The sequence below is a fragment of the Odocoileus virginianus genome, chromosome 27, assembly GCF_023699985.2.
Source record: "Odocoileus virginianus isolate 20LAN1187 ecotype Illinois chromosome 27, Ovbor_1.2, whole genome shotgun sequence".
NCBI classification, from domain to species: domain Eukaryota; kingdom Metazoa; phylum Chordata; class Mammalia; order Artiodactyla; family Cervidae; genus Odocoileus; species Odocoileus virginianus.
The window spans coordinates 34541394-34569023 of NC_069700.1; the positions used below are offsets into that span (position 1 = coordinate 34541394).

The 27630-nt window shown below is 43.0% G+C and overlaps 3 protein-coding genes across 11 annotated transcripts in view; 1 reads left to right on the forward strand and 2 right to left on the reverse strand.

Moving 5' to 3' along the window:
• Window positions 1-2695, reverse strand: part of ANKS1A (ankyrin repeat and sterile alpha motif domain containing 1A) — a 164594-nt gene extending 161899 nt beyond the window's left edge. For 3 of the 5 annotated variants that reach the window (XM_020888684.2, XM_020888686.2, XM_070456553.1), the window contains exon 1: window positions 2391-2694. In XM_020888684.2, the coding sequence (XP_020744343.2) occupies window positions 2391-2578 (188 nt within the window). In that variant the 5' untranslated portion in view covers window positions 2579-2694. Of the gene's footprint in view, window positions 1-2390 lie in introns of all 5 variants that reach the window. The other 2 variants (XM_020888683.2, XM_020888688.2) reach the window with 2 other exon arrangements.
• A 1124-nt stretch (window positions 2696-3819) lies between these two features.
• On the forward strand, window positions 3820-12040 carry TAF11 (TATA-box binding protein associated factor 11). Of its 2 annotated transcripts, XM_020888692.2 has the most exons (5): window positions 4024-4306; window positions 7324-7469; window positions 10198-10285; window positions 10606-10702; window positions 11387-12040. In XM_020888692.2, the coding sequence occupies exons 1-5, from the start codon at window positions 4136-4138 to the stop codon at window positions 11515-11517; spliced, it is 633 nt and encodes a 210-aa protein (XP_020744351.1). In that variant the 5' UTR covers window positions 4024-4135; the 3' UTR covers window positions 11518-12040. The 2 variants fall into 2 exon arrangements, with proteins under 2 accessions (XP_070312673.1, XP_020744351.1); XM_070456572.1 differs by lacking the exon at window positions 10606-10702 and having other exon boundaries at window positions 3820-4306; window positions 11387-11526.
• A 217-nt stretch (window positions 12041-12257) lies between these two features.
• BLTP3A (bridge-like lipid transfer protein family member 3A) overlaps window positions 12258-27630 on the reverse strand; it is a 72981-nt gene continuing 57608 nt past the window's right edge. For all 4 annotated transcript variants that reach the window (XM_020888694.2, XM_020888693.2, XM_020888699.2 and 1 more), the window contains 7 exons: window positions 26507-26703; window positions 23321-23475; window positions 23086-23236; window positions 18156-18418; window positions 17594-17702; window positions 17363-17469; window positions 12258-16958 (listed from right to left, as the gene is read on the reverse strand). In XM_020888694.2, coding sequence (XP_020744353.2) covers window positions 16833-16958; window positions 17363-17469; window positions 17594-17702; window positions 18156-18418; window positions 23086-23236; window positions 23321-23475; window positions 26507-26703 — 1108 coding nt within the window. In that variant the 3' untranslated portion in view covers window positions 12258-16832. The remainder of the gene's footprint in view (window positions 16959-17362; window positions 17470-17593; window positions 17703-18155; window positions 18419-23085; window positions 23237-23320; window positions 23476-26506; window positions 26704-27630) is intronic.

Sequence of the window (27630 nt, forward strand, 5' to 3'; positions counted from 1 at the left end):
ACATGTGATCTATCCACTGCAGCTGTAAGCTCCTACTCCCAACAGCTTTCCTTGGTCACTCAAAACAGCTGGACAAATGTAGGTTGCAATTGACAGTACTGGTGGGATAGGATATGGCAGCTAATGCAAGGGCCAGATCTGAAGTTATGACTCCACGGGCTCTCATTAAATAACTCAGGGTCCTTGAGGTGGGGCGTGTAGGCATAGATCTACCCTCTACTATTTCAAAACCTAAAAAGGGAGGACATGCTGACCTAGGGATTATCTAAATGCATGGTTTCATTTTCTCAGAAATCCTTCACTAGGCTGAAGCAGAGTCATGTCTAATTAATGACACACCTAGTGTAACTAGGGCCTGCAGGCCCTCTCTGCCCATAGGAGTCACAGGGACAAGATGCCAGGGCAGCTCTGAGGCCATCTGCCACCCGGATAACAGATACAGGAGCAGGTCAGAAGGAGCAAGCTCTCTTACACAGGCCATCCACCCTTTACGACAGAAACTGGACATGTCAGCATGAAGCCCAAAGTAAAAAAAAGAAAAAAATCAACCAAAATTTTCTAGTCTTGATTAACTATAGGGTGCTGAATTCTCAGCAAAATGTCAACAGTCCCTGAGTGAGAGAACTAAGAGTAACCTAACCTGTCCTTGAAGGCAGGAGATATGTGAGAGTTTCTCACTTCAGCAGGATATACTGGGGAATAAGGTACCTCTGGTACACAGACAAATGCTGTAGCCTTCAATGCGTAAGAGACAGGCACCTCCAAACCTACCAGTCTTTCTCTCATCTCACAGACATCAGAAGTGCAGAAATATCTAAGTAATCCAGGTAAAATTCCAAACCCGAATTATGCATTCAAAGTACATTTATTGAACACCTGTCAGGCACTGATACAAGAATCAGAAAAATAAAGAAAGACTAAATCACTCTGAAAGATGGAAGTACAGCTATCCATTATTTCCTTTTATCATACCCAAACACTTAAAGCTCTGGGCAGAAAGTTCTTCTAGTGACCCACTAGCACCAAACAAGTCTCCTTTGCCACCTCTGTGCCCCTGACAAAGGTGAGCCCACCTGGAATGCTCTCACAGTGCTTCACCTACCCAAATCCTCACATCCTTCACATCAGCTCAAGTCCCCATCCTCTTCTCCATCTCATCCCATCCCAAAGTAATGTCTCATTTTTTGAACTACTAACAGTGAGCACCACCATCAGTTTATGTAGAAATGTGTCATTCCCTAATTAATACTTGTATTTATTCAACAAATACTGAGTACTAATTTTGTGACAGCACTGTCCTAGGGAGCTGTAGAAATTGCCGCAAATGGTACTGATTTTGCCTCCCCAAAAGAACTCCCTGGGAGCATTCTTCTCTTACACGGCTTTTTAATATCTTCCTGTATAGGCCTGGCTTTGTACTCAGTGCTTAATACCTAACAATTTAATAGAGCCTTAGGCTTCTTTGGTCCAAGCTCAAACTGAAGTTACATAAACTAATGGGGAACAAAAGCAAACGAAGCCATTTCTAAGTGAACTTCCACTTCTTAAAAACCTCAAAAGAACAAGGAAGGAAAAGAAAACCGGCTATGAAAGTGCTGCTGAAACATCACATTTTACTCACACTAACAAAGCACCTCCAATTCCCCCTCCAAGCCACACAAAAAACTACCTTTTCCTCTCAATCCTTACAGCTCTAGATTCAAGTGTTTATTTTAACAACAGACCTTGGAAAAGTTTAGACAAGTCTTTCTAACGCTTTATTTTTTGATGAATAAACCTCCTGATGAATCCTGCATCTGCCACTTAACAGACAAATCCAGTGAGGTTCACTACAAGGAACTGGAATTTAAGCTTCAAGCACAAGAGGAGCTCAAAGAAGAACACTTTGAACGTGATAAACTTAGAGACGATTTTAATATAAACAACAAAAGCCACGTCCTGCAGAGCCTGGTGGAAGGTTCCAAGTTCCCCAAAGAATGGCATCGAGAGCATTTCCTCCAGGGGAACCGCGAGATTCTGCAAGGCGTGGGAGTTTCTGCAGGAGATGAGGGAGATTCAAAATATACTTATTTTTCCTCCTAAAGTGGCTTGTGAGATACAACAGCTGGCACCCGACGGTGAAGCCCGGGCTATGCCATGCGGCGGAGGCTGCCACCTGGGCACTCCCACCATTCTTCGCAGCCGGGTCAGGACAGGAGACGAGGAGAGTCCGACGCCGCGCGGACCCGCACCGGCACCCCTCGCCCCTCGGGCCGCCTGCCCTCGCCCCGGGAAACCTAGCAAACCCAGCCCGCCAGGGTCTCCGGATTCCCGATCTCTCCGGGGACCCAGGAGACGGGCGGGGGAAGGGGGGTCTCCAAGCAGCTACCCGGACCCGGAGCGTTACCCACCTGAGCAGACTGGACAGGGCATGGCTCGAGGAGCCAAGACCGCCGCCGCCGCCGCTACCGCCTCCAGAGCCGCCGCCGCCGCCGCCGCCCCCGAAGCCTGAGGAGAGCCGCTTCCCGGACAGCAGCTTCTCCACGGCCGGGAGGTGTCCGGTGCGGGCCGCCTCCAGCAGCTCCTGCTCCTTCCCCATCCCCAGGGCCGCCGCCCCCTGGACCCCGTTCCCTGGGCCGCCGCCGAGCCCGTTCTGGCTCCCAAACTTTCCGTCTCCGGGCAACGCACCCCCCGAGCCGGCCGGGGACACCACCCCCCTCCCCCCGCCTTGTCCCTCAGGGGCGCGTCACTTCCGGGATCCGGCGTCACGCGTCACCGCGCCCCCGCGCCCCGCCCCCGTGCCCACCTAGCTGGGCGGGGCCGCGCGGGCCGGCGCAGGTGGCTGCGGTGTGCGCCGAGTAGACCCGGCCGCACCCTGATAAGCCTTCCCGGCAGAGAGGGCTGTGTCGTGGGGTCACCCGCTGTACAAGTGGAAGGTGACGAGCGCGGTCCACCTGTCCGCGCCCCCCGAAGTGCGCTCCTTCTCCTGATGTTTTGGGAACTCGCAGGGCAGAAAATACGGTAATTCATCCAGGCAGAGTAGAAACAAAGAGAGAAGTGTGGTAACGCGCACCTATATTTGCAAGTCCATTCCTTCTGCACCATAAATATGTCATGGCTGTGGGAACCTAGTGGTAAAAGATGGGAATAAAGTGCCCTCCTCCGCACCTCATGAGGAAAGAGGAGAATTTTAAAAGGGAAATAACCCCCCTTCATGCTCCCAATCCTTGAAATGATTCGTTAAAGCGAAACATTCAAAGGAAAGACTTCCCTTCCTTTAGGATTTGTTTCCTCTTAGTATTTTTTTTTACCGCCCTTCCCCTCGCCCCACCATGGAGGACCTTAGCTCCCCCATCGAACCATCGTCCCTGGCAGTGGAAACGCAGAGTTCTAACAAGTGAAAAGCCAGGGAAGCCCCTGTTTCCTCTTAAATTTGACGGATATTAACCAAATTGACATTAAAGGTCAGATTTGTAAAACCGACTCTGAGCTTGAGTACTGGTGAATTGGGAAACATGCAATGGTAGAAACTGCCCGTTTTGTTTCTGGTACTAGGACTGTTCTGGCTCGAAGTAGTTGTGGAGTTAGTAATCAAATTGGATAAATTCAGTCCAAGCCGTACTATTTTTTTAGGTGCCTGAGGAACAAAAGAGAAATGCTGACAATTCCATGTTAACACAAGCCTCTGTCCAACTGAACGCGTACAAGGTTGAGTTCCTGTCGGCGTTTGCCCGGGAGCTGCTTCCCACAAGGGCGAACAACGGATGGAGTTTTCTCCTGTCCGCAAACTTTCCTCTGAGGAAAGCAGATTAGGAAGGCGTTAACAGGTTGTGCTTTGAGAAGGACGGAAAGGAAAAAGGAGCCTTTCAGTAAACAACAAAGCCCTCCTTTACAAATGCTGGCTTCTCAGGGTGGAAAATCCACAAACTGATTTCTGTACCCTCAACTTTCCCTATCTGCACCAACAAATAAGAAGTAAAACGAAGCCCTGCAACCCTCTGGGCGAGTCTCTAAATGACCCCTCGGAGCAGCGGTCTTGGTGATGTCATCGCAGCGCGACGACCGGAAGTAAGCTGCGGAGCCGCGGGGCTGAGCGGCGTCCTGAGCTCGGGAGTCTTGACTGAGGCGCGATCTCTTCTCCTGGGTTCTAGCCGCGATGGATAATGCCTGCGAATCTCCCACGGAGAAAGGCGGAGAGACCGGGGAATCAGACGAGCCGACGGCGGCTCCTGGGGGCTCCAGGGTTACGGATACGGACGGAATCCCGGAGGAAACGGACGGTGACGGCGACGGGGAATTGAAAGAGGCCGCCGCTGAAGAAGGCGAGGTAGGGAGAGATGTGTCGATGAGGCCGGAGTAGCTTGTGTCACTGCCCGCCCGACAGGCCTCCTGTTTGGTCCCTCCCAAGCTAAGACAGTCAAGCTCACCATAACCCTTTAGATCTGCAGTCGCAGAGTTGGGGTAAGAAAGAAGGGGAAACCTTAGAGCCGTCTGAGTTCTAGAAACTCAACCTTTAGGTCAGTATTTTTAATCACTGCCCTTAGGCGTTAAAGCTGCTTCAAAGAGGGGACTTCTCTAGCGGTCCAGTGGTCAAGACTTCACCTTCCAATGCAGGCTGTACGGGTTTCATCCCTGGTGGGGGAGCGAAGATCCCATATGCCTCGCAGCCAAAAAAACCAAAACATTAAACAGAAGCAATAATGTAACAAATTCAATGAAGACTTTAAAAAGCCACTGCTAAAGGAATTTCAAATAGCCCCTTGGTTTTCCTAGTGAGGAAATTGGGGTCGATGCCAATCGACATTGAAACGGAGGGCAAGAGCTAGAACCCAGGATTCCTAGTACCCCTTTCACCTCAATATGATTTCTGAGTTATTGCTTAAGCATAACTTTCTCATTGTAGGCTGAGTCGTTAAAGGGAGACTTTGCGGTAGTAATTTAGTCATGTTCTCCTCCTCTTGGGACATTTAACTACTACCAGTGACCTGGGTACTAATGTCCAAGGGTTTCTGTAGCACCAAACTGCTATCCCAAGTGTTCAGCAGTGTTGCTTCTCTGAGTGTCAGTCAGAAGATCAGAATCTTAGAGCCTTAGGTAGGTTCCATTTCTAAAAATAGAGTCTTGAGGTCTTGGAACTGTAATTCCTGTTTGAATTTCAGTGTGAGCTTATGGGAGAAGACATTGGCTAAATGGAAACTGCCTTTCAGATCATAAAGTTGCATCAAAATATATAAAATTAAGAACTTTAAGAAAAATGTGACAAAATTACTTTAAGAAGGAACTTTAAAAACAGATCTCAAGGACAGAAAGGATTTGAGTAATAATTAGCTTAGCTCGGTAAAGAGCTCACTGTATAAAGAAATGTGCACGTAGAAGATAAAAAATTTTTGATGCTTCTGAAACACTTTTCTAAATGGATCATATACCAGACCACAAAGAAAAGCATAAATTCTTAAAAGTAAAAATCATAACATCATATTCTGTTAGTACAGTGCAATAGAACCTGAATTTAACAACACAGAATTTCTCCCACTCCCTCCAAAAGACTAACACCTGGACATTTTTAACTAATTTTTAAATAGCTTTGGATTAAAGAAATTAACATCAAATCCTATTGGATTTGATCAAAATTTTATTTAAAGAAAAATTCATTGTCTTACATATTTTTACAAACAGAGATACTGAAAAGAAGCACCCACCTCAAGAAACCAGAAAAAAAACAAGATAAACCAGAAGAATGTACATGTAAATCCATGGCTAATTCATTTCAATGTATGACAAAAACTACTGTAATGATGTAAAGTAATTAGCCTCCAACTAATAAAAATAAATGGAAAAAAAATTTAAAAAAAATAAATAAATAAAACATTGATTGATCTAACAACAAAAAAAAAAAAACCAGAAGAATGTAAAAGCAAGGAGTTAATAGGGATAAAAATAGGTATTAATGAGTTAGTGCTTTAAAAACTGTAAGAAACAATAAAATTAAGACCTTATTTGCAGTGTTTATAGGCACTGATTTGGAGATCTTTAAGCTTTAAGAAAATTTAATGTTCAAGTTTAGACTAAGTAATTTTGAAAATTCAAGATAAATGGCTCATTTTTAAGGATAATCTAAATTATCAAAATTGAAGCACAAAAAGGTTAGAAAATTTGTATGTATCAGTAACCAGAGAAGAAGTTGAAAAAGTTGTTAAAAGATTTACTGCCTTCACTCTCACCTACTTCTCATATTCCCATATGAATTTAAATGTGAGTTCCTCTTTAAGGAAAACAGAAGTCAAATCTCATTAATGAGGTTTGTCATATGCTTAGATTCTATGTTAAGTTGGAGGGGATGAAGTTTGGATTTTGAGGGTTTTTTTGCTGTCTTTATTAAACACATGTGAGTAAAACAATGTTAAATGTTTATGCAAAGAGGGATAAATAATAAGAGACAAACTTCAAAAAATGTTCAGTCTAGGGAATTCCAATGGTTAGGACTCTACACTCACTGCAAGGGGCCCAGTTTCAATCCCAGGTCAGGAAACTAAGATCCCACAAGCTACACAGCAAGGCTAAAAAAATGTTCTCAGTCTAGTAATGGGAAATAAATATTTGCATGATACAGTAGAATGGAAAAGAAGAAAAGAGCACTACATGTGGGAGAAGCTCACTTAAAAGTTCCAAATTCAAAGAAACACTGCTTTGATGAAAAGGTGCCCTTTTTAAAATATTCTTTCCACATGGAATCATCATTGGTAAAGAAATCTATAGGTTTAGACGAAGAAGAGCTGGCTGTATAAAGAGGAGTTTTCTTATATTCCCCTCTAAAGATTGAGGTCAGTGACTTCCCTGGTGGTCCAGTGATTGAAAATCAGGGGATGTGGGTTCCATCCCTGGTTGGGGAAATAAGATCCCACATGTGTGGGAGCAACCAAGCCTGCGTGCCCTGGAGCCCTTGCGCCACAACTAGGGTGTCCGCACCACGTGAAAGATTCCCCAAGCCACAGCTAAGACCCAAGGCAGCCAAATAAATAAAGAATGAGATCAGAAGAGTGGGCTCAAGAAGAGTGTGGTTTTCATGATCCTTGGCATTACTGTGCCCATGTAAACAGATACTGAAAGTAGGATCATAGGTAACCTGGAAAACTGGATTATTTAGCAGCTTTTCTTTCCCCAGCTGGGCTGTAAACTCCTTTAGTAGAGATAGGATATCTTATCTTTGATGGTACAGCCAATGCCTGGAACCAAAAAACTACAGAAATAAGAGAATTTGTTTTGTTGTAATGAGAACGATTTCTTTCTTTACCCAAGTCTGTAAAGTAGGCCGTATATATTAAAGGGTTTCTTTTGTCTTCTTAGCTCAAGAGTCAGGATATCGCGGATTTAACAGCAGTTGAAAGGGAAGACTCATTACTTACTCCTGCAGCCAAAAAACTCAAAATAGATACCAAAGAGAAGAAAGAGAAGAAGCAGAAAGTGGATGAAGATGAGATTCAAAAGATGCAGTAAGTCAGTTTTCTGATCTCTCCCTTTTCAAGGCTCTAAACTGACCATGTAGTTAATACATTTTTCTTGGCCTTAAAATTTTTTACTTTTTTAAACTCAAAAGAAACTAAGGTAATTAATATATCAATATTATGTTATTGTATTGAAAATATAAATAAGTAAAAAGAAAAATATCACTTTGAGTTCAATTCAGTCACTCAGTCATGTCCTACTCTTTGCAACCCCATGGACTGCAGCATGCCAGGCCTCCCTGTCCATTACAAACTCCTGGAGTTTATTCAAACTTAATCCATGAGACAGTTCTTTGCATCAGGTGACTAAAGTATTGGAGTTTCAGCTTCAGCATCAGTCCTTCCAGTGAATATTCAGGCCTAATTTCCTTTAGGATGGACTGGTTGGATCTCCTTGCAGTCCAAGGGACTCTCAAGAGTCTTCTCCAACACCACAGTTCAAAAGCATCAATTCTTCGGTGCTCAGCTTTTCTTATAGTCCAACTCTTACATCCATACATGACTACTGGAAAAACCATAGCCTTGACTAGACAGACCTGTGTTGGAAAAATAGTATCTCTGCTTTTTAATATGTTGTCTAGGTTGGTCATAACTTTTCTTCCAAGGAGTGAGTGTCTTTTAATTTCATGGCTGCAGTCACCATCTACAGTGATTTTGGAGCCCAAGAAAATTAAGTCTTGTTACTGTTTCCATTGTTTCCCCATCTGTTTGCCATCAAGTGATGGGACCAGATGCTATGATCTTAGTTTTCTGAATGTTGAGTTTTAAGCCAACTTTTTCACTCTCCTCTTTCACTTTCATCAAGAGGCTCTTTAGTTCTTCTTCACTTTCTGCCATAAGGGTGGTGATATCTGCATATCTGAGGTTATTGATGTTTCTCCCGGCAATCTTGATTTCAGCTTGTGCTTCTTTCAGCCGAGCATTTCTCATGATGTACTCTGCATATAAGTTAAATAAGCAGGGTGATAATAAACAGCCTTGACCGTACCTCTTTCCCTATTTGGAACCAGTCTGTTGTTCCATGTCCAGTTCTAACTGTTGCTTCCTGACCTGCATAGAGATTTCTCAAGAGGCAGGTCAGGTGGTCTGGTATTCCCATCTCTTTAAGAATTTTCTACAGTTTATTGTGATCCACATAGTGAAAGGCTTTGGCATAGTCAATAAAGCAGAAATAGATATTTTTCTGGAACTCTCTTGCTTTTTCGATAATCCAACAGATGTTGGCAATTTGATCTCTGGTTCCTCTGTCTTTTCTAAAACCAGCTTGAACATCTGGAATTTCACAGCTCACGTACCGTTGAAGCCTGGCTTGGGAGAATTTTGAGCATCACTTTACTAGCATGTGAGATGATTGCAATTGTGTGGTAGTCTGAGCATTCTTTGGCATTGCCTTTCTTAGGGATTGGAATGAAAACTGACCTTTTTCAGTCCTGTGGCCACTGCTGAGTTTTTTCCAAATTTTCTGGCATGTTGAGTGCAGCAGTTTCACAGCATCATATTTTAGGATATGAAAATGAAAATATCACTTTACCACCAGAATAAACAGTTAACATTTTTACATATATTCACCAAAATATTTTCTTTACATATATTTATCTGTAAATAAAATTAATTTCAAAGATGTTAAATACTGTTTAAATACTGTTAATACTGTTAAATACTATAACCTGTTTTCCATATTATACATGGTGAATGTTTTCCATGTCAACAATTATACATCTAGGTAGCAATTTTCTTCAAAACGTAAATAGCTTCATTATGTTTTCTGATTGTAAAAATAGTATGCTGCTGCTAAGTCGCTTCAGTCATGTGAGTTCACTGCAAATAATTCAGAAAATATAGAAAAATAGAAAAAATAATTACTTAGAATCCCACCACCCAGAGTTTACCCAGGGCATATATTTGTGTATATACCTTTTCAGATACAAGTTTAATGTTTGATATATATACATATTTTCAGGTCAGTAAACATGCCCATAAATTGTTGTTTGTAACAGCCGCGTTGTATTGTTAGGTGGATGAACCATAATATAATCCATCTCTGCCGTTGTTTCGTTTCGTTTTGTTTTCTTGTCAGGTTTTAGTGGCTTTTTTTTTTTTTCATTTATTTTTATTAGTTGGAGGCTAATTACTGTTTTGTTTTTCTTTTGACATTATGATCAACATCTTTGAGTATATCTTTGCATACTTGTCTGTATACTTCCTAAAATAAACTCCTGGAAGTGTAATTGGTAGTTTAAACAATAGGAACAATTTCAAAGGATTTTCATTTGTATTTTCAGATTCCGCAAAAAGGTTGTTCCATCTATACTCTACCAGCATGTATGAATTTGTGTCTTCCCATCCTAACACCATGCTTTTTTAATACTTCTTTATCTGTTTTTTGAAAAATGTTTATCATGTGAAATGTAGTGAGGTAGCATTATGGGGAGAGAGAGCCTATTGCTGAAAACATAATCTATATACTGTGATTCAGTAACCCAACATTGTTGTTTTTGTTCTTAGTGAAGTAAGGAAAGGAACTTACGTTTCACCTGTTGTCAAGTAATAGAAATACTTTCTCTTCATTCCTCATAAATACTAAGCCTAACACTATTGGTCCCTTGAAAAAATTAATTTTTTAAATGTCTGAGACTTGGTTTTATTGACATAATAATATGTATATCTTAAGTATTCGTTGTTATATGTGAACTTAATTACCTAAATCTTTGTCTAGAATCCTGGTTTCTTCTTTTTCTGAGGAGCAGCTGAACCGTTATGAAATGTATCGCCGGTCAGCTTTCCCTAAGGCAGCCATTAAAAGGGTAAGGATGGACTATCACACTCATTTCCATGAGCCATGAGAACCGAACAGGGCTCAAGAGCTGTATCCACTGACATTTTGAAGTGAAGTGTTAGGCAAGTTGGCGGAACATTTAGGCAGGAAAATAAAAATACATGCCCCTCAATAATCTGACCAGTTGTAGTTTTATATTCTCGACAAATACACCTGAAACCTTGTTTTACTGGTGTCAATTTCAACATCAAGTCTTTAGTGAACTCTTTTAGTGCGGAGCTGTTATGGGTGTTATATTCCAAAGCCAGTCCTTGACTCCCTTAATCAGTCTTTTGTCCTTCTTTCAAGCTGATCCAGTCCATCACAGGCACCTCTGTGTCTCAGAATGTTGTTATTGCTATGTCTGGTATTTCCAAAGTTTTCGTCGGGGAGGTGGTAGAAGAAGGTGAGTGGTATTGGTCTTAATATTGGATTGAACCTGTGGTGGTCTTATTTCTGAGAATATACATACTGAGGGACTTATGAGGTCCCTGGAGTAGTTTCCATTTATACTAGAAGTTGGCCAAGGCGAGAGCCTTATATTCAGGAGAGCATTTATTGAAGACATTATTCCTTGAAAGTTTCAATACCAGGTCTGGAAACACCTAGCAAATCTCCCTTCCTGATTCTTATCCTCAGCCCAGGGTGACAAAAGTAGACTGTATTTTTCTCCAATGGACTTTGTTCATTTCTGCTCCCAAAAGTAGAGATACAAACAAAGTCATCACTGAGGCTGACCAGTGTGGTCTGGTGAGTAGTTGTCCCTGATGTTATGATCCCCTGGGAACTGCTCCCTGTCTGTCAAGTAATGAACCTGGCTGCTACTCACTGCTAATTTCTAGCTGGTGAAGTCTTTATTCTTTCAAGGAGAAGCTGTGTTTTAAACTGTTGCCTGCGATAAAGCCTGCTGTGGGATATCATGCTAAAGCTAAATGATATATTTTATAGCATTCTCTGAAGAAGGGAAATTATCTTGGTTTATTTCTTTAGCACCTTTAAGAGGAATTAATGAGAATTACAGGACTTGAAAGGACTGTGATGAGTAAGCGCTTGTGTGATAACAAAACTCTTCTCCTTGTCCTCTGTTTAGCACTGGATGTGTGTGAGAAGTGGGGAGAAATGCCACCGCTACAACCCAAACACATGAGGGAGGCTGTTCGGAGGTTAAAGTCGAAGGGGCAAATTCCCAACTCAAAGCACAAAAAAATCATCTTCTTCTAGACCAAAGTCTAGCAGGGCCCAGTACTGAAGGAAGAAGTCCAGGCTTCCTGTTGCACGAGATTCTCCGCACTGGTGCTTTGGTATCTTAGTCCTCCAAGGATTCCATGATTTTAATGTCTTTCTCAAAACTGATAATTCATTACACCTAGAAGAAGGCATGTACCCTGTTTCATACTTGCCTTGACTAAATATCGGGACCTCTGAGGCATTTAACTGTTACTGGCTAGTTGTAAGAAGAAAGGTTGGTGCACCCTAAGCATCTTCTGGACAGGGATGCTGCTTTCAGAAAGAAAACCTGTTCAAGACGGCTTGACGGTTTCACATTGAAGCCTGAAGTTTATGACTTAGGTTGTTTCTTTACATCTGGTTTTAAGTAAATGAAACAACCAGAAACTTGACTTGTGATACTCTACCATGAAGGACACGGTGACAGCAGAAGCAGTGGAACAGTTTGTCCCTGTAAATGTTTAAGATTCTTCTATGAATTTTGGTGAATGATTAATAAAACTGTTTTCCAACTTGCCGTGTGTGTTTTCTTTTTCTGTCTAGCTGGTTGGAATGGGGAGAAGTTTGCTGGTGTCCAAATAAAACTTGTCTTGGCTCTTCTGTGAAAGTTAGAGCCCTCCCCATTCCTACTAGAACCATTAAGATTGTATCTCATAAGAGAATATTTAAAGCACTTAAAAACAATGTAAAAGCCCATGTGTTTCAATTCCTATCAACAGATATACCAGAACCAGTACTGTTTAATAAGTTTAATTTGCTTTTTTCAGGTGGTTCACAGAACCAGTACACTCAAGGTTTAATTAGATATTGCAACATTAAAAGTTCTCAATACTGACCAATATTCCAGTTCATTGGATACATTCTCATTGTTTTCCTCAAGTAGAGGGGAATGGAGTTACTTTATACTGACAGTGATTAGCAGTAATAAGGCTACTGTAATAAAATTGGCAATGGGCAATCCCCAAGAGTTCTTTCCTATTATTCAGTGCCTTAAGGAGAGGGCTTCTGAAGCTTTTCCCTTGTGAAGCTTTCCTGAGCATGTCAGTAAAGATTCCAATTCTGGTTAGCACCCTGAGTGGGGGAAACAGCTGAGACACACACAGTTGGGCAAATCTGGATTTTAGTGTCTAGCATTAAAACCCATGGCTTTAAACACGTACTTAGCTAGTGGAGAAGACGCTTCAGTGGTGCATTCCACAAAGAAACACTGTAAGACTCAGGTTAAATCTTGACCAAAAACTGCAGGGAGAACCAAATAAATAAAAATACATATCAGCTCCAGAGGAGGCTTTTTAAGTGGTTCAAGGAGCTATACCTATTGCAGTATGAGATACTGGATAAGGCTGAAATTTACAGATACTAAAGTTCACATCCCAAGTATAGCCACTTAGCAAAGCCTCACAGTTTAAGGTTATCTAAGAGTATTTCCCCTTGTATCTGTTGTAAGAGATGGAGATGATAATCCCCATTCAACAACAGCAACTATATGTACCTACCCAGAGGTGAATGGGAATATTCCTACTCTAGCAGGAGGTAGGGGAAGATTCCAGGGAAGGTTATAGTCCCGGAAAGGAGAAGCCATCACAATCACACTAGAATCTCTTGAAGCACAATAATGAGTGGTCAGTCACAAAGCAGTGACACAGCTCTTGCAGTTCTCAAGTAACCAGATGTCATCTTACTAGCTTGTGTAGCAATGCTGTTTCCATCATTTTGTGGTATTACTATTAACTGTTTTTGAAGTTAAGGTAAATATTATATAAGGGAGGGAAGAAAACAAACAAACCTTAAAGGTTTGGAATGGAAAGTTCCTGTATCGCTATGTTCAAACCACCTTCTTTCCACTACACCCTAAACTAGCCTATGGGAAAACTGACCTAAGTGGGTGAAATGGAAGAATTTCAGTTATGTGGTATGTGAGGGCTGCCTTAAGCCTTGTATATTCCAAACACAGAAACCATTCCTTTCAGAACCATGAAAAAGTGTACATAAAGGTGGAGGCCCGTGGCAAAATGAGGGTCAGATTAAATACACAGCAAAATGCAGCCATCGTTAGACTAGAACCCATTTCTTCTTAGGTCTAATAAACTAGCTTAATGATTCCAGTGACTTAAAAACAGAATTTGAGATTGATAACCACCCCTGCAGCTTCGCTGAGAGATTTAAACCAGTCCATGTACACTAAAGCATATCTCCAGTACCTCCTCGTAAACAGGAAATCTAGACAGTCACAGGTAACACAAGGTGTAAACGCTTCACAGCTGACACGCTGACTGCGCTGGTGGAAGTCTCTTGGATAGTGGTGTTTCACTCCAGACATTTTCTTGAGGTATTATTATTTCGTGTTCACAGTCTTAAAGCTCCAAGGCAGAAATCGTCAGCAGTCCAAAGGAGCTGATACTACTATTTCTTTCCTTCCATCCTTTTCATTTATCCTGAGGACTACCAACAAGATCACATTTCTTCATTATGAAAGGTTTTCTTCCCCCAGTGAATAGGAGTATGAAGTTATACAAGATGACTTTCACTAAAATTCCATGGGATGCTGACCCTCTACCATATTTCCTGAGGGAGGAACTTCAAGACAATGGCCAAAGCTGGTCACATAAGGAAATTCAAATTCTAGGGCTACATTTGTCACATGGACAAGAGCGCCAGAGAGCCCAGAAACCTGAGTGAGCTCTGGTTATTAAGGGGTGAGCCTCGGCGCTTGCCAGATTTGTTTCTCTTGCCTCCTACTAAGCGCATACTTAAAGTATACCAGGCAATTCTCTGCGTGGAGGGATGGGGAGGGCAGGAAAGCAGGGGAAGGGAAGAGGACCAGAGTGCAATTTTAGACCAATGCAGGTGAACGCTGGGTTGGATAATTCTATCTCCTGGCTACTGGCTCTTCCTCTGTCCCCTCTAAGAACATTAGACACACCACACTGGAGAGGACCAGTGATCCTTTTTGTTCATCATTCTGCCTTTGACAGAAGCACTTAAAGGGGAGTCTGTGGAGGGATGCAGTGGGTAACTCCGTTGTGTATCACCAAATAACCCTAGTTTCCTATAATTCCTTTTGGAAAGTCATCATGCAAGGATTCCTCTTAAACCTTCTGCACCCATACAGTTTCTTACAGCACCACTTCTTGAACAGAGAGCCCTAGGAGTTTCTGATTTGCTACAAGAAGTGCTTGTAGGTGCTAAGGCTGCAAGGGCCAGCCCTAGTATTTTGGGACCCGAAGCACATGTCCTGGATCTTGACTGAATACCTGACCTAACACTACCCTCCGCTTTCATCCTTTTCAGAACTGGAGCTCACATTTTAAAGATGTATACCTCCACCCCTGATGATTTTTGCTGTTCTCTAGACCTTTTCTCCTTTTACCACATACTTTGTAAGTAAGGTCCCTAGAAGTGCACAGATCACTTAAGGCGTTACCACGGTCTTTCATGAGATGCTATTTTCTGTGTTGGCTCCACACGCCCTGCAGCACTCTGATCCCTCTTCCCTCATGGCAATGCTTAGATTTCTTTCCTGAGCTCTTTCCAGAGCTCACTGCCTCAGTGGTTGCTGATTCTCCTGTTAGGGCACTGTTTCACACTAACCTACAGAGAATCTCACCTGACACTTTCCTGAGTATTCACAGCCCAGTCTGTGAATCTTCTGCAAATTTTTTTTAATCTCCTCTGGTTTATCTTCACTGCCTGGAAGTAGTGACATTTGACTGTATTGTAATATCCTACTTTCAGGTTATTTATAAAATTCTTAAATAAGGTTAAACCAAGCATCAACCGACAGGGAACTTACCCTGTTAACATTCTCTCAGAAAGATGTTTATTCTTAAGTCTCTCAGTTGTTTCCTAAGCATGAGAGGATATTCCCATAAACTCATAGTAATTGCTGTTTTTAAAATTGTCTTAGTGGAAAATCACAACAAAAAGTCTTTAAAAGTCTGAGCAAATTAGATCTTTCCTTCTTGAATGTATATTTCTTTTTATCATCAAAAAACTAGAATGTACAAGTCAGGCATGATTTCCCATAAAGGAAACCATTTTATCTTTCCTCTAGTAGGTCATGTATGATTAAGACTTTAGTGACACTACTAAATCATCATTTTACCATCTCGCCAATTCAAGGTGAGTTTGCTGATGAACTTCTGTCCAATCAACAGAGCTTGAAGCACAGCACAGAGCAGTATGGATGAAGATAGAGTGTTGGGGAGGAATTAAGTAGGAAAGAAATAGGGGGAAATAACTTTCAGCAGTCAGGGCAAAACCTAGCTAGGTTGAAAGGTTTTTGTTTTTTTTTTTACTTAAAAGTCAAAATAACATGATTTTAAAAAGCCACAGTGATAGAGGCAGGTGAGAGGCAACTAGCTGAGATGTTTATGTTACCGTATAAAACACATTTTCAGTTCTGACACCACCAAGGGCTAAGGAGATTGCTGGTAGGAAGTCATAGTGCTGGAAACGCTGATGTGCCAGGGACCCCAGGGAGACAGGAAAAAACCTGTGAGGGGCAGCTGTGGAAGAGAGACAGGACACGGCTGGCAATAGTGGGTTCAGAAGGAACCAAGCTCTCCTATGATCCCCACCAAGCCATGACCTCAACCTAGCCCAGAGTGAACCGTTTCTTGATTTAAATTTCAAACAAACTGCGTTACAGACGGGAGAGATGATACAAGTGAGCTGCTACTGTTGTTTACTTCCTACCACAGCATCACAACAATGACAGGCATGACAGAGAGGAAGCTTAACCCTGAACAATCTGATTGTAACATCAGCCAAGATGACAGGAGCTTAGTTTCCTTCCCAAACAAGGCAGAATCCATGTCTCACTGATTTCTGTGCCTCCCCTGGCTCCCGCCTTGCTGGCTACTTCCTGTTCCATTCTACCGCCGCGACACTTCTCAGGTCCACTACAGAAATCAAACTCTGAGACACAGAACCTTTGGTGACTCTGTGGGTGACTGACTGAGGAGATGGGGACTCTGCCCTGTTCACACAGGTTGTGGAGCAAGCAAAGGTCTCTGCCATGAAACCAGGCGGTGAAATGACCCTACAGTGTTGAGAAGATTCCACCTAGTGTGCTGAGGGCCAAGAGGACAGGCGAGACGTGATGCCTGAGCCACACACAAAGAGGCCCGGAACGTGGGCATGCTTTGCCCCATCTTCCATCCAAGTCAGGACCGCTAGTAGAAAGGACGCCGCCAGGAGCGAGCTGCGCGCCCCAGCCGGCTTGTCCAGCACTGGGCGAGTCTGTCACAGGTGGTGCGGCTGCTGGTGATCCTCTCTCCTCGGCAAAGACGGCTGAGCCGCTGCTGTCAGAGCTCGAAGAGGGGGTTATACTTCCTAATCTCTTCAAGAAGTTTTTCTTTATCCTGGTTGGCTTGAGCCAATGCTTGTTTAGTTTCTATAAGTTCCTTTTGTAGGGTAGGTAGTTCATTCACCTGAGGAACAACAAAGAATTCATGATGAATCAATAAGGTAACACACCTTGCAAAAACATCCAGTAAGGGGACAAGGAGGGAGAATTTAAGCGGCATAATCCGCAAGTTTGGTCAACGACCAAGAGAACCAGCAAGGTCTTTTCTCAGAGGCTGATCCCCTCTTCAGAGCTCATCAGCTGCAGGGACAACAGCAGGTGGAAGATGTCATCAGCCGGCATTCATCTCTAGCTCCTGACTTCCAGCCTCGGTTCAGCACTTCCAGAAGCTGCTGCTAGATGTCAAGAGCCCAGACCGCCCAGCTGTACCAGCACAAGCAACTTTGTCAGCCCTCTGGGTTTTGCCTACTTCTGTGATTACAGCCCCGAAGGGTTTACAGGAGAGGTACTGTTCAGTTAGGGCCTCACCTGTGGACCAAAAGCCTCCCCGCTGGGCACCAAAAACACCTGTTCTTTGGGGGGCTGCTGCTTCTCACTCTTAGATGCTTTGGCTGATGGTCTGTCTTGAGCAGCCCCTGGAAAAAAGTAAAGGATCTGAATGAAAAACTGCCAGCAACACATGGACTGTTCCTAGTTGTCACCATTTCTTTACAGGAGCAAAAAGGTAGAGAAGCCAGGAGGCTGACGAGCCCAACTCACCGCCTATGTGGAAGACACCATCGTCACTCCGACTCAGCACGGCGTGCTCCACAGACAGAGTGATGGGGATGGGGCCTGGCGAGGTGGGGTAGATGGGGGGGATATCATCCTGCAGGAAAGACAGAAGCTGCGTGAGGCCCCCAACCAACTCAGAGCAGCTTAGGTAACAAGCCATGCTTCCAACCGTGGAGCTGGAAGCACTTTGCCATCACTGTTTATCCATACACTCTAGCGAGGCATGAAAGGCATAGTGAGTCTCTCCCATCCTAGACACAGCGAGACTGACGATCTGCTAACCTGTGGGCTTGCACAGTCATGCTGCATGCCAAAGGCCAGGGCTAGAGACAAGGCCCCCCTCACTTAAAGCTAGAACTTTCTGCTGGCACTACATACTTGGGTACTACTGTAGTACTGAACGCTAACACGCCTTTCCTCACTTGGTCCTCCCCACAAATTTCATAGGGACATGAGAAGAAGTTAACAGCTATCACTGTTAACAGGGTCAAGGGTCAAGAATCCCTTGCTTGACCAAGTCTAGAGTAAACCCCAAAGTTCTTCTCACCTTTAGAGTGACCCTGGAGTTCAGGAGCTCAATCTGCATGGGAACCACCACTGGGATCTCCTCATCCTCCAAGAAGGGCCCCAGACCACTGAGCACCGAAGTGAGCAGCTCAAGGTCACAGCCCTGAAGCAACAAATGCAGGAAGCCGTTCTGTGTGGCCAGAGGGGAATGAACAGCTGCACCAGGCCCCACCTCAAAGCGAAGGCCCACAGCTGGCCTGATGTGGCCAGTCTGCAAAGTGGAGGAGTCCTGAAAGTTTGTGCCTTTGCGTAGCAAGACAGAAGGAAAAGATATTAATTAATTACCAGCCAGTGATTGCTCTAAGCACTTTAATATATAGTTAATATTCATAATCATTGTGATTATCTGGGTCGTGAAGATCTTTTTTGTAAAGTTCTGTGTATTCTTGCCACCTCTTCTTAATATCTCCTGCTTCTGTTAGGTCCATACCATTTCTGTCCTTTATTGAGTCCATCTTTGCATGAAATGTTCCCTTGATATTACTATTTTCTTGAAGAGATTTCTAGTCTTTCCCATTCTTTTGTTTTCCTCTATTTCTTTTCACTGATCACTGAGGAAGGCCTTCCCTTATCTCTCCTTGCTATTCTTTGGAACTCTGCACTTCAGATGGGTATATCCTTCCTTTTCTCCTTTGCTTTTTGCTTCTCTTCTTTTCACAACTATTTGTAAGGCCTCCTCAGACAGCCATTTTGCTTTTTTGCATTTCTTTTTCTTGGGAATGGCCTTGCTCCCTGTCTCCTGTACAATGTCACGAACCTCCATCCATAGTTCATCAGGCACTCTGTCTATTAGATCTAGTCCCTTAAACCTATTTCTCACTTCCACCGTATAATCGTTAGGGATTTGATTTAGGTCATACTTGAATGGTCTAGTGATTTTCCCTACTTACTTCAATTTAAGTCTGAATTTGGCAATAATTGAGTTCATGATCTGAGTCACAGTCAGCTCCCAGTCTTGTTTTTGCTGACTGTATAGAAGCTTCTCCATCTTTGGCTGCAAAGAATATACTCAATCTGATTTTGGTGTTGGCCATCTGGTGATGTCCATATGTAGTGTCTTCTCTTGTGTTGTTGGATGAGGGTGTTTGCTATGACCAGTGTGTTCTCTTGGCATAACTCTATTAGCCTTTGTCCTGCTTTATTCTGTACTCCAAGGCCAAATTTGCCTGTTACTCCAGGTGTTTCTTGACTTCCTACTTTTGCATTCCAGTCCCCTATAATGAAAAGGACATCTTTTTCATGATGGTGTGATCACTCACCTAGAGCCAGAATCCTGGAATGTCAAGTTAAATAGGCCTTAGGAAGCATCACTATGAACAAAGCTAGTGGAGGTGATGGAATTCCGGTTGAGCTATTTCAAATCCTAAAAGATGATGCTGTGAAACTGCTGCACTCAACATGCCAGCAAATTTGGAAAACTCAGCAGTGGCCACAGGACTGGAAAAGGCCAGTTTTCATTCCAATCCCTAAGAAAGGCAATGCCAAAGAGTGCTCAAACTACCACACAATTGCACTCATTGCACACGCTAGTAAAGTAACGCTCGAAGTTCTCCAAGCCAGACTTCAGCAATATGTGAACTGCGAAATTCCATGTGTTCAAGCTGGTTTTAGAAAAGGCAGAGGAACCAGAGACCAAATTGCCAACATCCACTGGATCATTGAAAAAGCAAGGGAGTTCCAGAAAACCATCTATTTCTGCTTTATTGACTATGCCAAAGCCTTTCACTGTGTGGATCACAATAAACTGTAGAAAATTTTTAAAGAGATGGGAATACCAGACCACCTGACCTGCCTCTTGAGAAATCTGTCTGCAGGTCAAGAAGCAACAGTTAGAACTGGACATGGAACAACAGATTGGTTCCAAATAGGAAAAGGAGTATGTCAAGGCTGTATATTGTCACCCTGCTTATTTAACTTATATGCAGAGTACATCATGAGAAACACTGGGCTGGGAGAAGCACAAGCTGGCATCAAGATTGCCGGGAGAAATATCAAAACCTCAGATATGCAGATGATACCACCCTTATGGCAGAGAGTGAAGAAGAACTAAAGAGCCTCTTGAAAGTGAAAGAGGAGTGAAAAAGTTGGCTTAAAGCTCAACATTGCAAACAAAGATCATGGCATCTGGTCCCATCACTTGATGGCAAATAGATGGGGAAACAGTTGAAACAGTGGCAGACTTTAGTTTTGGGGGCTCCAAAATCACTGCAGATGGTGACTGCAGCCATGAAATTAAAAGACGCTTACTCCTTGGGAGAAAAGTTATGACCAACCTAGACAACATATTAAAAGGTAGAGACATTACTCTGCCAACAAAGGTCCGTCTAGTCAAGGCTATGGTTTTTCCAGCAGTCATTTATGGATGTAGAGTTGGACTATAAGGAAAGCTGAGCACCAAAGAATTGATGTTTTTGAACTATGGTGTTGGAGAAGACTCTTAAGAGTCCCTTAGACTGCAAGGAGATCCAACCAGTCCATCCTAAAGGAGATCAGTCCTGAATATTCACTGGAAGGACTGATGCTGAAGCTGAAACGCCAATACTTTGGCCACCTGATGCAAAGAACTGTCTCATTTGAAAAGACCCTGATGCTGGGAAAGATTGAAGGCAGGAGGAGAAGGGGACAACAGAGGTTGAGATGGTTGGATGGTGTCACCGACTCAATGGACTGAGTTTGAGTAAACTCCAGGAGTTGGTGATGGACAGGGAGGCCTGGTGTGCTGCAATCCATGGGGTCGCAAGGAGTTGGACATGACTGAGCGACTGAACTGAACTGAATATTCATAACAACCCTGTACCAGAAGTATTATTATCTTCCCATTCTACAGATGAAAGAACTAAGGCACAGAGAGTAACTTGCCAAAGTAACAAAACTTGTGGACTTCCCTGGCGGTCCAGTGGTTCAGAGTCTGCCTGCCAAGGAAGGGGACACGGGTTCGATCCCTGTCCTGGGAAGATTCCACATGCCACAGGGCAGCAAGGTCCTTGCACCACAACTACTGGAGCCCATGTTCTAGAGCCTGTGCTCTACAACAACAGAAGCCACTGCAGTAAGAAGCCCACACACTGCAACTAGACAGTACTCCCCACTCACTGCAACTAGAGAAAGCCCACATGCAGCAATGAAGACCCAGTATAACCAAAAATAAATAAATAATTTTTTAAAAACCAACAAAGTAACACAGTTTGCAAGTAGCAAGGTAGGAGCTGCATGCAAGCTGCCTGACTGCAAAGACCATGGGCTTGGCCACTGTGCTCTAATGCCTCTCATGGTGGAAGGGACAGTAAGGACCAATTAAAAAGCTCGTCTTGCTTAGAATCAGAGGCAGTGGGCTAACGGCCAAGGTGAAGCTAAAACAGAGGACCCTCGGGAGTTCCCTGGAGGTCTAGTAGTTAGGTCTCGACTCTTTCACTGCTAGAAACCAGGTTCATCCCCTGGTTAAGGAATTGAGATCTTACAAGCCCTACGGTACAGTCAAAAACAAATAAACAAACAGTAGACCCTCAACTCTGCTAAATTTGATCATCTCTTCCTTTCTCCAAGTCTTGGTCCTCTCATCTTTCTCTCAGGAAGCCAAGCAGGATCTATGCTAATTTACTCGAAACTGCATGAAGAATAACCTCAGGTGCAGCCAAAGCTATGAAACAACTTACAAACCTATAAAACTGTAAAGTGGTACAACTATTCTGGGGGAAAAAAATGGGCATTATCTAGCAAAATTAAAGCTATACCTACCCTAATGATCCAGCAATTATTTCCTCAGTAATATAAACCTGGAGAAACTCTCCAACATACATAACAGGAGAAATATACAAGGATGGGCATGTGAAAACAATCCTATTTGAAACAGCAAAAAAACCTGGAAACAAACCACATGTCTGTTCAGAACAGAATGAAGAAGTAAACAGAGTAAAGAGTACAAGAGAGATTTTGGGGGTGATGGTGATGGTTGCAGAACTCTGTAAGCTTACTAATATTTATGAAAGTACACACAAAGAGTGAATTTCATAGTATGCATATTATACCTCGTTAAAGCAGTTTTTTAAAGTCATACATTTCTACAATAGAATATTATTAAGTAGTGAAAGTGAATGAATTATAGCTAACTCAACAACCTAGAAGGATTTGAAGAATATCATAGTACTTGAAAGGAGAAAATCACAAAAGAATATAAATGATAATTCCACTTAGAAAAACTTGAAAGCCTGCACAGCTAAATAATACATTGATTAAAAAAAAAAAAACATGTGGAAGAACTGTAAAGCAAGAAAATGAAAAATACAAATTCAGGATAGTGATCCCCTATAATAGGTGAGAGGCAAGAGGAAGGTGCTGGAGAGGGGCTCCTGGGGCTCAAATTTAATGGTACTATTCTATTTATTAAACTAGGTAGTGGGTACATACATTCATTGTATTATGATTATTTTAGACCTTATATATATATTTTGACAAGCATTCTACTTTACAAGCATATCTACTCAATATTTTAAAATATAATTTTTAAAAAACGAAGCATGTAGTTTAAGTCCAGATATTTTCTGCCATCTTTTAAAGTATAAATGATAATTTACATCAAAAGACTGAATCAGAAGCTCCCTGATCAGATACAGCTTGATGTTAGCAGCCCCACAAAGAAGTGGACACTGTCCTCTCATATGAGGGTAAGGAGCACCTGAGAGGTGAGGATGGAGACTAGCCTACTGAGTACAAAGCCTCAGTGAGAGCTCTGGGAGGCTCCTTGTGAGAAGGAGGCTTCATTAGGCTTCTTCCTCCCTCTAATGGCTGCTGAAGAAAAGCACCAAGGACGTGGCACTAGGCTGGCTGCCCCTGGAGCACAGGACAGTCTGACTGTCCTCCTCCCCACCCCAGCGCAAATCCTACCAGCTCTCCCGGGATCCCACCATCCTCACCTGGGCACTGTCCATGCAGGAACTGCCAGAGTCCCATAGTGCCCGGCTGCTGGAGGGTCAGCTTCTCTGCTTGCAGGGCCACAGTCAGGTCCTCACCACGTACCTCAATCCCCAGAGACACCTCATTCACCTTCAGGACCAGAACTGAGACCTGTAACGGGAGATTCGCCTAGCTGAGTCCCAAGCTGCCAGCTGAGAGCCCACCCTCTGCAGAGAAGAAAGCAGAAGAACTGACCTGGTGGAGACTGAGGGCATCCCCACTGGGGGAGACCGAACTAGTGGCCTCCGGTGACCCCTGGCCATAACTGTCCACAGCAGGGCTCCCCTGAACACCAGCGCTGTCCACAGCATTGGGAAGAGGTCCCGGTGGAAGAGATTCTGGACCAGACTCTGCAAAAGAAAGATAACAAGAGCTGGAGAGTCAAAAATTCTACTCAAATCCAATCCCTAGTGACAACTGTAAAAACGAAACATTTATGACATTCATGAGAAAACTGGAAATTTCAAGACTAACTGGATATTTAATGAATTTAGGGGATTATTGTTCATTTTTTAAAGTGTGACAATGGTATTTGGTCATGTTGGAAAAAGTCTGTAAATGGAAGCAACCCAAGTGTCTATGGACTGAAGAACGGTTAAACAAAATGTGGTACAAATGAAAAATAAATACTAGCCTTAAAAAGGAAGGAAATTCTGACACATGCTACATACAATATAAATGAACCACAGGGACATCATGTTAAATGAAATAAGCCAGTCATGTACCTAAAGTGGTCAAATTCATACAGACAGAAAGTAGAATGGTGGTTGCTAGGGTCTGGTGGAAAAGGGAATGAGAAGTTATTGTTTAATGGGTACAGACTTTCAGTTTTGCAAGATATAAAGGTTCTAGAGATAGACAGTGGGTGATGGTTGTACAATAATCTGAAGGTACTTAATGCCACTAAATTATAGTTAAAAATAGTTACGATGGTAAATTTTATGTTATGTACATTTTACCATAATTTTAAAAACTTTTAATTTGGTTAAAAATCTGTATTTTCTAGAGATGTGTAATGAAAATATTTATATATTTATGGATAAAATGATATGGTTGGGATTTGCTTCAAAGTAATATGGGAAGAAGGGAAGACAGCAGAAGAATAAATGAAATAAGATTTGCCATGACATCTGGTCCCATCACTTCATGGCAAATAGATGAGGAAACAGTGGAAACTGTGGCAGACTTTGCTTTTTTGGGCTCAAAAATCACTGCAGATGGTGACTGCAGCTGTGAAATTAAAAGATGCTTACTCCTTGGAAGGAAAGTTATGACCAACCTGGACAGCATATTAAAAAGCAGAGACATTACTCTGCCAACAAAGGTCCATCTAGTCAAAGCTATGGTTTTTCCAGTAGTCATGTATGGATGTGAGAGTTATAAAGAAAGCCGAATGCCAAACAATTGATGCTTTTGAACTGTGGTGTTGGAAAAGACTCTTGAAAGTCCCTTGGACTGCAAGGAGATCCAACCAGTCCATCCTAAAGGAGATCAGTCCTGGGTGTTCATTGGAAGGACTGATGCTGAAGCTGAAACTCCAATACTTTGGCCAGCTGATGCAAAGAGCTGACTCATTGGAAAAGAGCCTGATGCTGGGAGGGACTAGGGGCAGGAGGAGAAGGGGACGACAGAGGATGAGATGGTTGGATGGCATCATTGACTCGATGGACATGGGTTTGGGTGGACTCCAGGAGTTGGTTGTGGACAGGGAGGCCTGGCATGCTACGGTTCATGGGATCACAAAGAGTCGGACACGACTGAGCAACTGAACTGAACTGAGGCATTACTTCATGGCCATGAGATTAAAAGACACTTGCTCCTTGAAAGAAAAGCTATGTAGACAGCTTATTAAAAAGCAGAAACACTTCTCTACCAACAAAGTTCCATCTAGTCAAAGCTATGGTTTTTCCAGTGGTCATAGATGTGAGAGTTGGACTTTAAAGAAAGTTGAGTGCCAAAGAATTGATGCTTTTGAACTGTGGTGTTGGAGAAGACTCTTGAGAGTCCCTTGGACTGCAAGGAGATCCAACCAGTCCATCCTAAAGGAAATCAGTCCTGCGTGTTCATTGGAAGGACCGATGCTGAAGCTGAAACTCCAAAACCTGGTCACCCGATGCGAAGAACTGACTCATTTGAAAAGACCCTGATGCTGGGAAAAATTGAAGGTGGGAGGAGAAGGGGATGACAGAGGATGAGAGGGCTGGATAGCATCATGATGTAATGGACATGAGTTTAAGCAAGCTCCAGGAGTTGTTGATGGACAGGCAGGCCTGGCGTGCTGCAGTTCATGGGGTCGCAGAGAGTCAGACATGACTGAGTGATTGGACTGGATTGATATTCTCTTTTTATTTTATTTTCATTTAGATACTCTTTTTTTTTGTTTTGTTTTTGGTTTTTTTTGTTTTTTTTTTTTAATTAAAAAAGGACAGTCCAGTGGTTAAGACTCTAAGCTGCCAAATTAGGGGGCAGGGGCTGGATCCCTATGGGGAAGATCCCACATGTCATGTGGTGCAGCCAAAACAAAGAAGAAGAAAACTTCTCAGTGAATGGCCCCAGCGATTCAGTTCAACTTTGGTTTCTATCTTCAATAAGGTAGCAAGTGCACCCCTTTATGACCTGTCAGCCTCAGCTCTCAGCTGACTAGAGTCAATGGATCTTTTCATTTAGATACTCTTAAGTGACAATTTTAGGCTTCCCTGGTTGCTCAGTGGTAAAGAATCCACCTGCAATGCAGGAGCCACAAGAGATGCGAGTTCGATCCTTGAGTAGGGAAGATCCCCTGGAGGAGGGCATGGCAACCCACTCCAGTATTCTTGCCTAGAGAATCCCATGGACAGAGAGCCTGGCAGGCTACAGTCCATAGGGTTGCAAAGAGTCGGACACAACTGAAGCAACTTAGCATGCACACAAGGGACAATTTTAAAAGTTTTCATTTCGATAAGCTGAAAGAACTAGTTTAACTCCTAGTGGGGTTTAATCTAACTCCTGAAAGTTACTCATTTTACTATAGACAAAAAGCTTCTAGTTATTTTCCAACAATGAAATACATAGTTAAGCAAAAGATAGGCAACACACACACACACACCGTTGATAGAGCCACATAATTAACCCTACTGCCATCTCTCCATGGCTGTAAGACTAGCGCTCTCTTCTTTGAGTGTTGTTCTGTGATAAGGGTCAAGTACCTATCCATAACCTAGAAAACATGAGGATAAATTCAGAGTCACAAATCCACTAAAATTTCACTCTTCTTTGATTTTGATTAAGAAAATATCTGCTTTATCAAAGCTCAGCTCATTCTGCATCCTGCCGGTCACACTACAGGCATCAGAAGAACCCTCTTGAGGCTCTACAACTCTGCCTGGCTCTGCTTCCACCTACCAGACTCCAAGAGCATCACAAAGCTCTCACTGCCGTCACTGTCCACCGAAATCCGGTCTTCAGGGCCACTGTTATCCAACGAGACGCCATCAAATGACTGCTGGGATACTGTCCTCTTCATGGAGAAAAATCGGAGTCGGGCAGCACCTCCACTTACAGGGGCTGCCACCCCTTCATCTACCTTGGCCACAGGCTCCCTGTATGAAAAACAAAAACAGAAACCACGAATGTGGCTTAGGAGGCACGTCGTTTCATTCCCTTGCAATACCCATCCTTTTCAGCCCAGACAGTTACTGTAAGCATAAACTTTGATGTCAACTATTACTTTCTGTAGAAGGGGGGTCACACCATTTTTCAACTGCTGGGCCTTTCTGAACCCTCCTATTCCAGCATTTCAAACTGCATAGGCAGTTCTCCCATGTCAAATGTCAAGGTTATTCAGGATTATCCTATGTATAGCAGAGACCTACTACCTACAGCCTTGGTGTTTATGAGTTGTACCCAAAGCCAATCCTCAAGCATTTACTGAATAACTTCTGCATACAAAGCACCATACAAGACACAGGGCAGTGGTGGGCAGTGATGAATAAGACATCCCCTGTCCTCAAAGAAAGTGTACTCTATCAGGAGAGGGGACTAAACACAAGTAACATTCAATGGTAGTTAAGTCACACACTTTAAGAGGGACAGGGGTACAAGCCAAAGGCTAGACAACACCAAAAAAGGGAAAGGATAAAGAGAAGGGCATCAAGAATGGCTCTGAGGAAAGACATGATGTGTGAGGTGGTCCTTGAAGGACTGTGAAGCAGGCAGCACAGAGGCCCTTCCATGGGGAAGAAACAGCCAGAACAAAGCTGTGGAACCAGAAAACAAAATGTACCTTGGAGACTAGCAAGCAGCCCAGCTCAGCTAGAGCATAGGCTTTGCTGGGGGACAGCAACAGAAGATAAAGTTAAAAGGTTTCTTTAAAGAAACTTGTAAAGACCTTTTGAGTACACCCTCCTGTATTATAGGTGAAGAAACTGACTCAGTTTCAGCTAAAAGAATTAGGAAGAACCTAAGTCTCCTAACTTCTTGCTAAGTGCTTTTTTCATTTAACCACATGAGTTGCAGCCAGATCATAG

Excerpts from the sequence above, each read along its gene's own strand:
- TAF11 (XM_020888692.2), top strand. The coding sequence starts at position 4,136 with ATGGATAATGCCTGCGAATCTCCCACGGAGAAAGGCGGAGAGACCGGG. Across the intron at positions 4,307-7,323 it reads CCGCCGCTGAAGAAGGCGAG|CTCAAGAGTCAGGATATCGC; the intron begins GTAGGGAGAGAT and ends TTGTCTTCTTAG. Across the intron at positions 10,286-10,605 it reads CTAAGGCAGCCATTAAAAGG|CTGATCCAGTCCATCACAGG; the intron begins GTAAGGATGGAC and ends CCTTCTTTCAAG.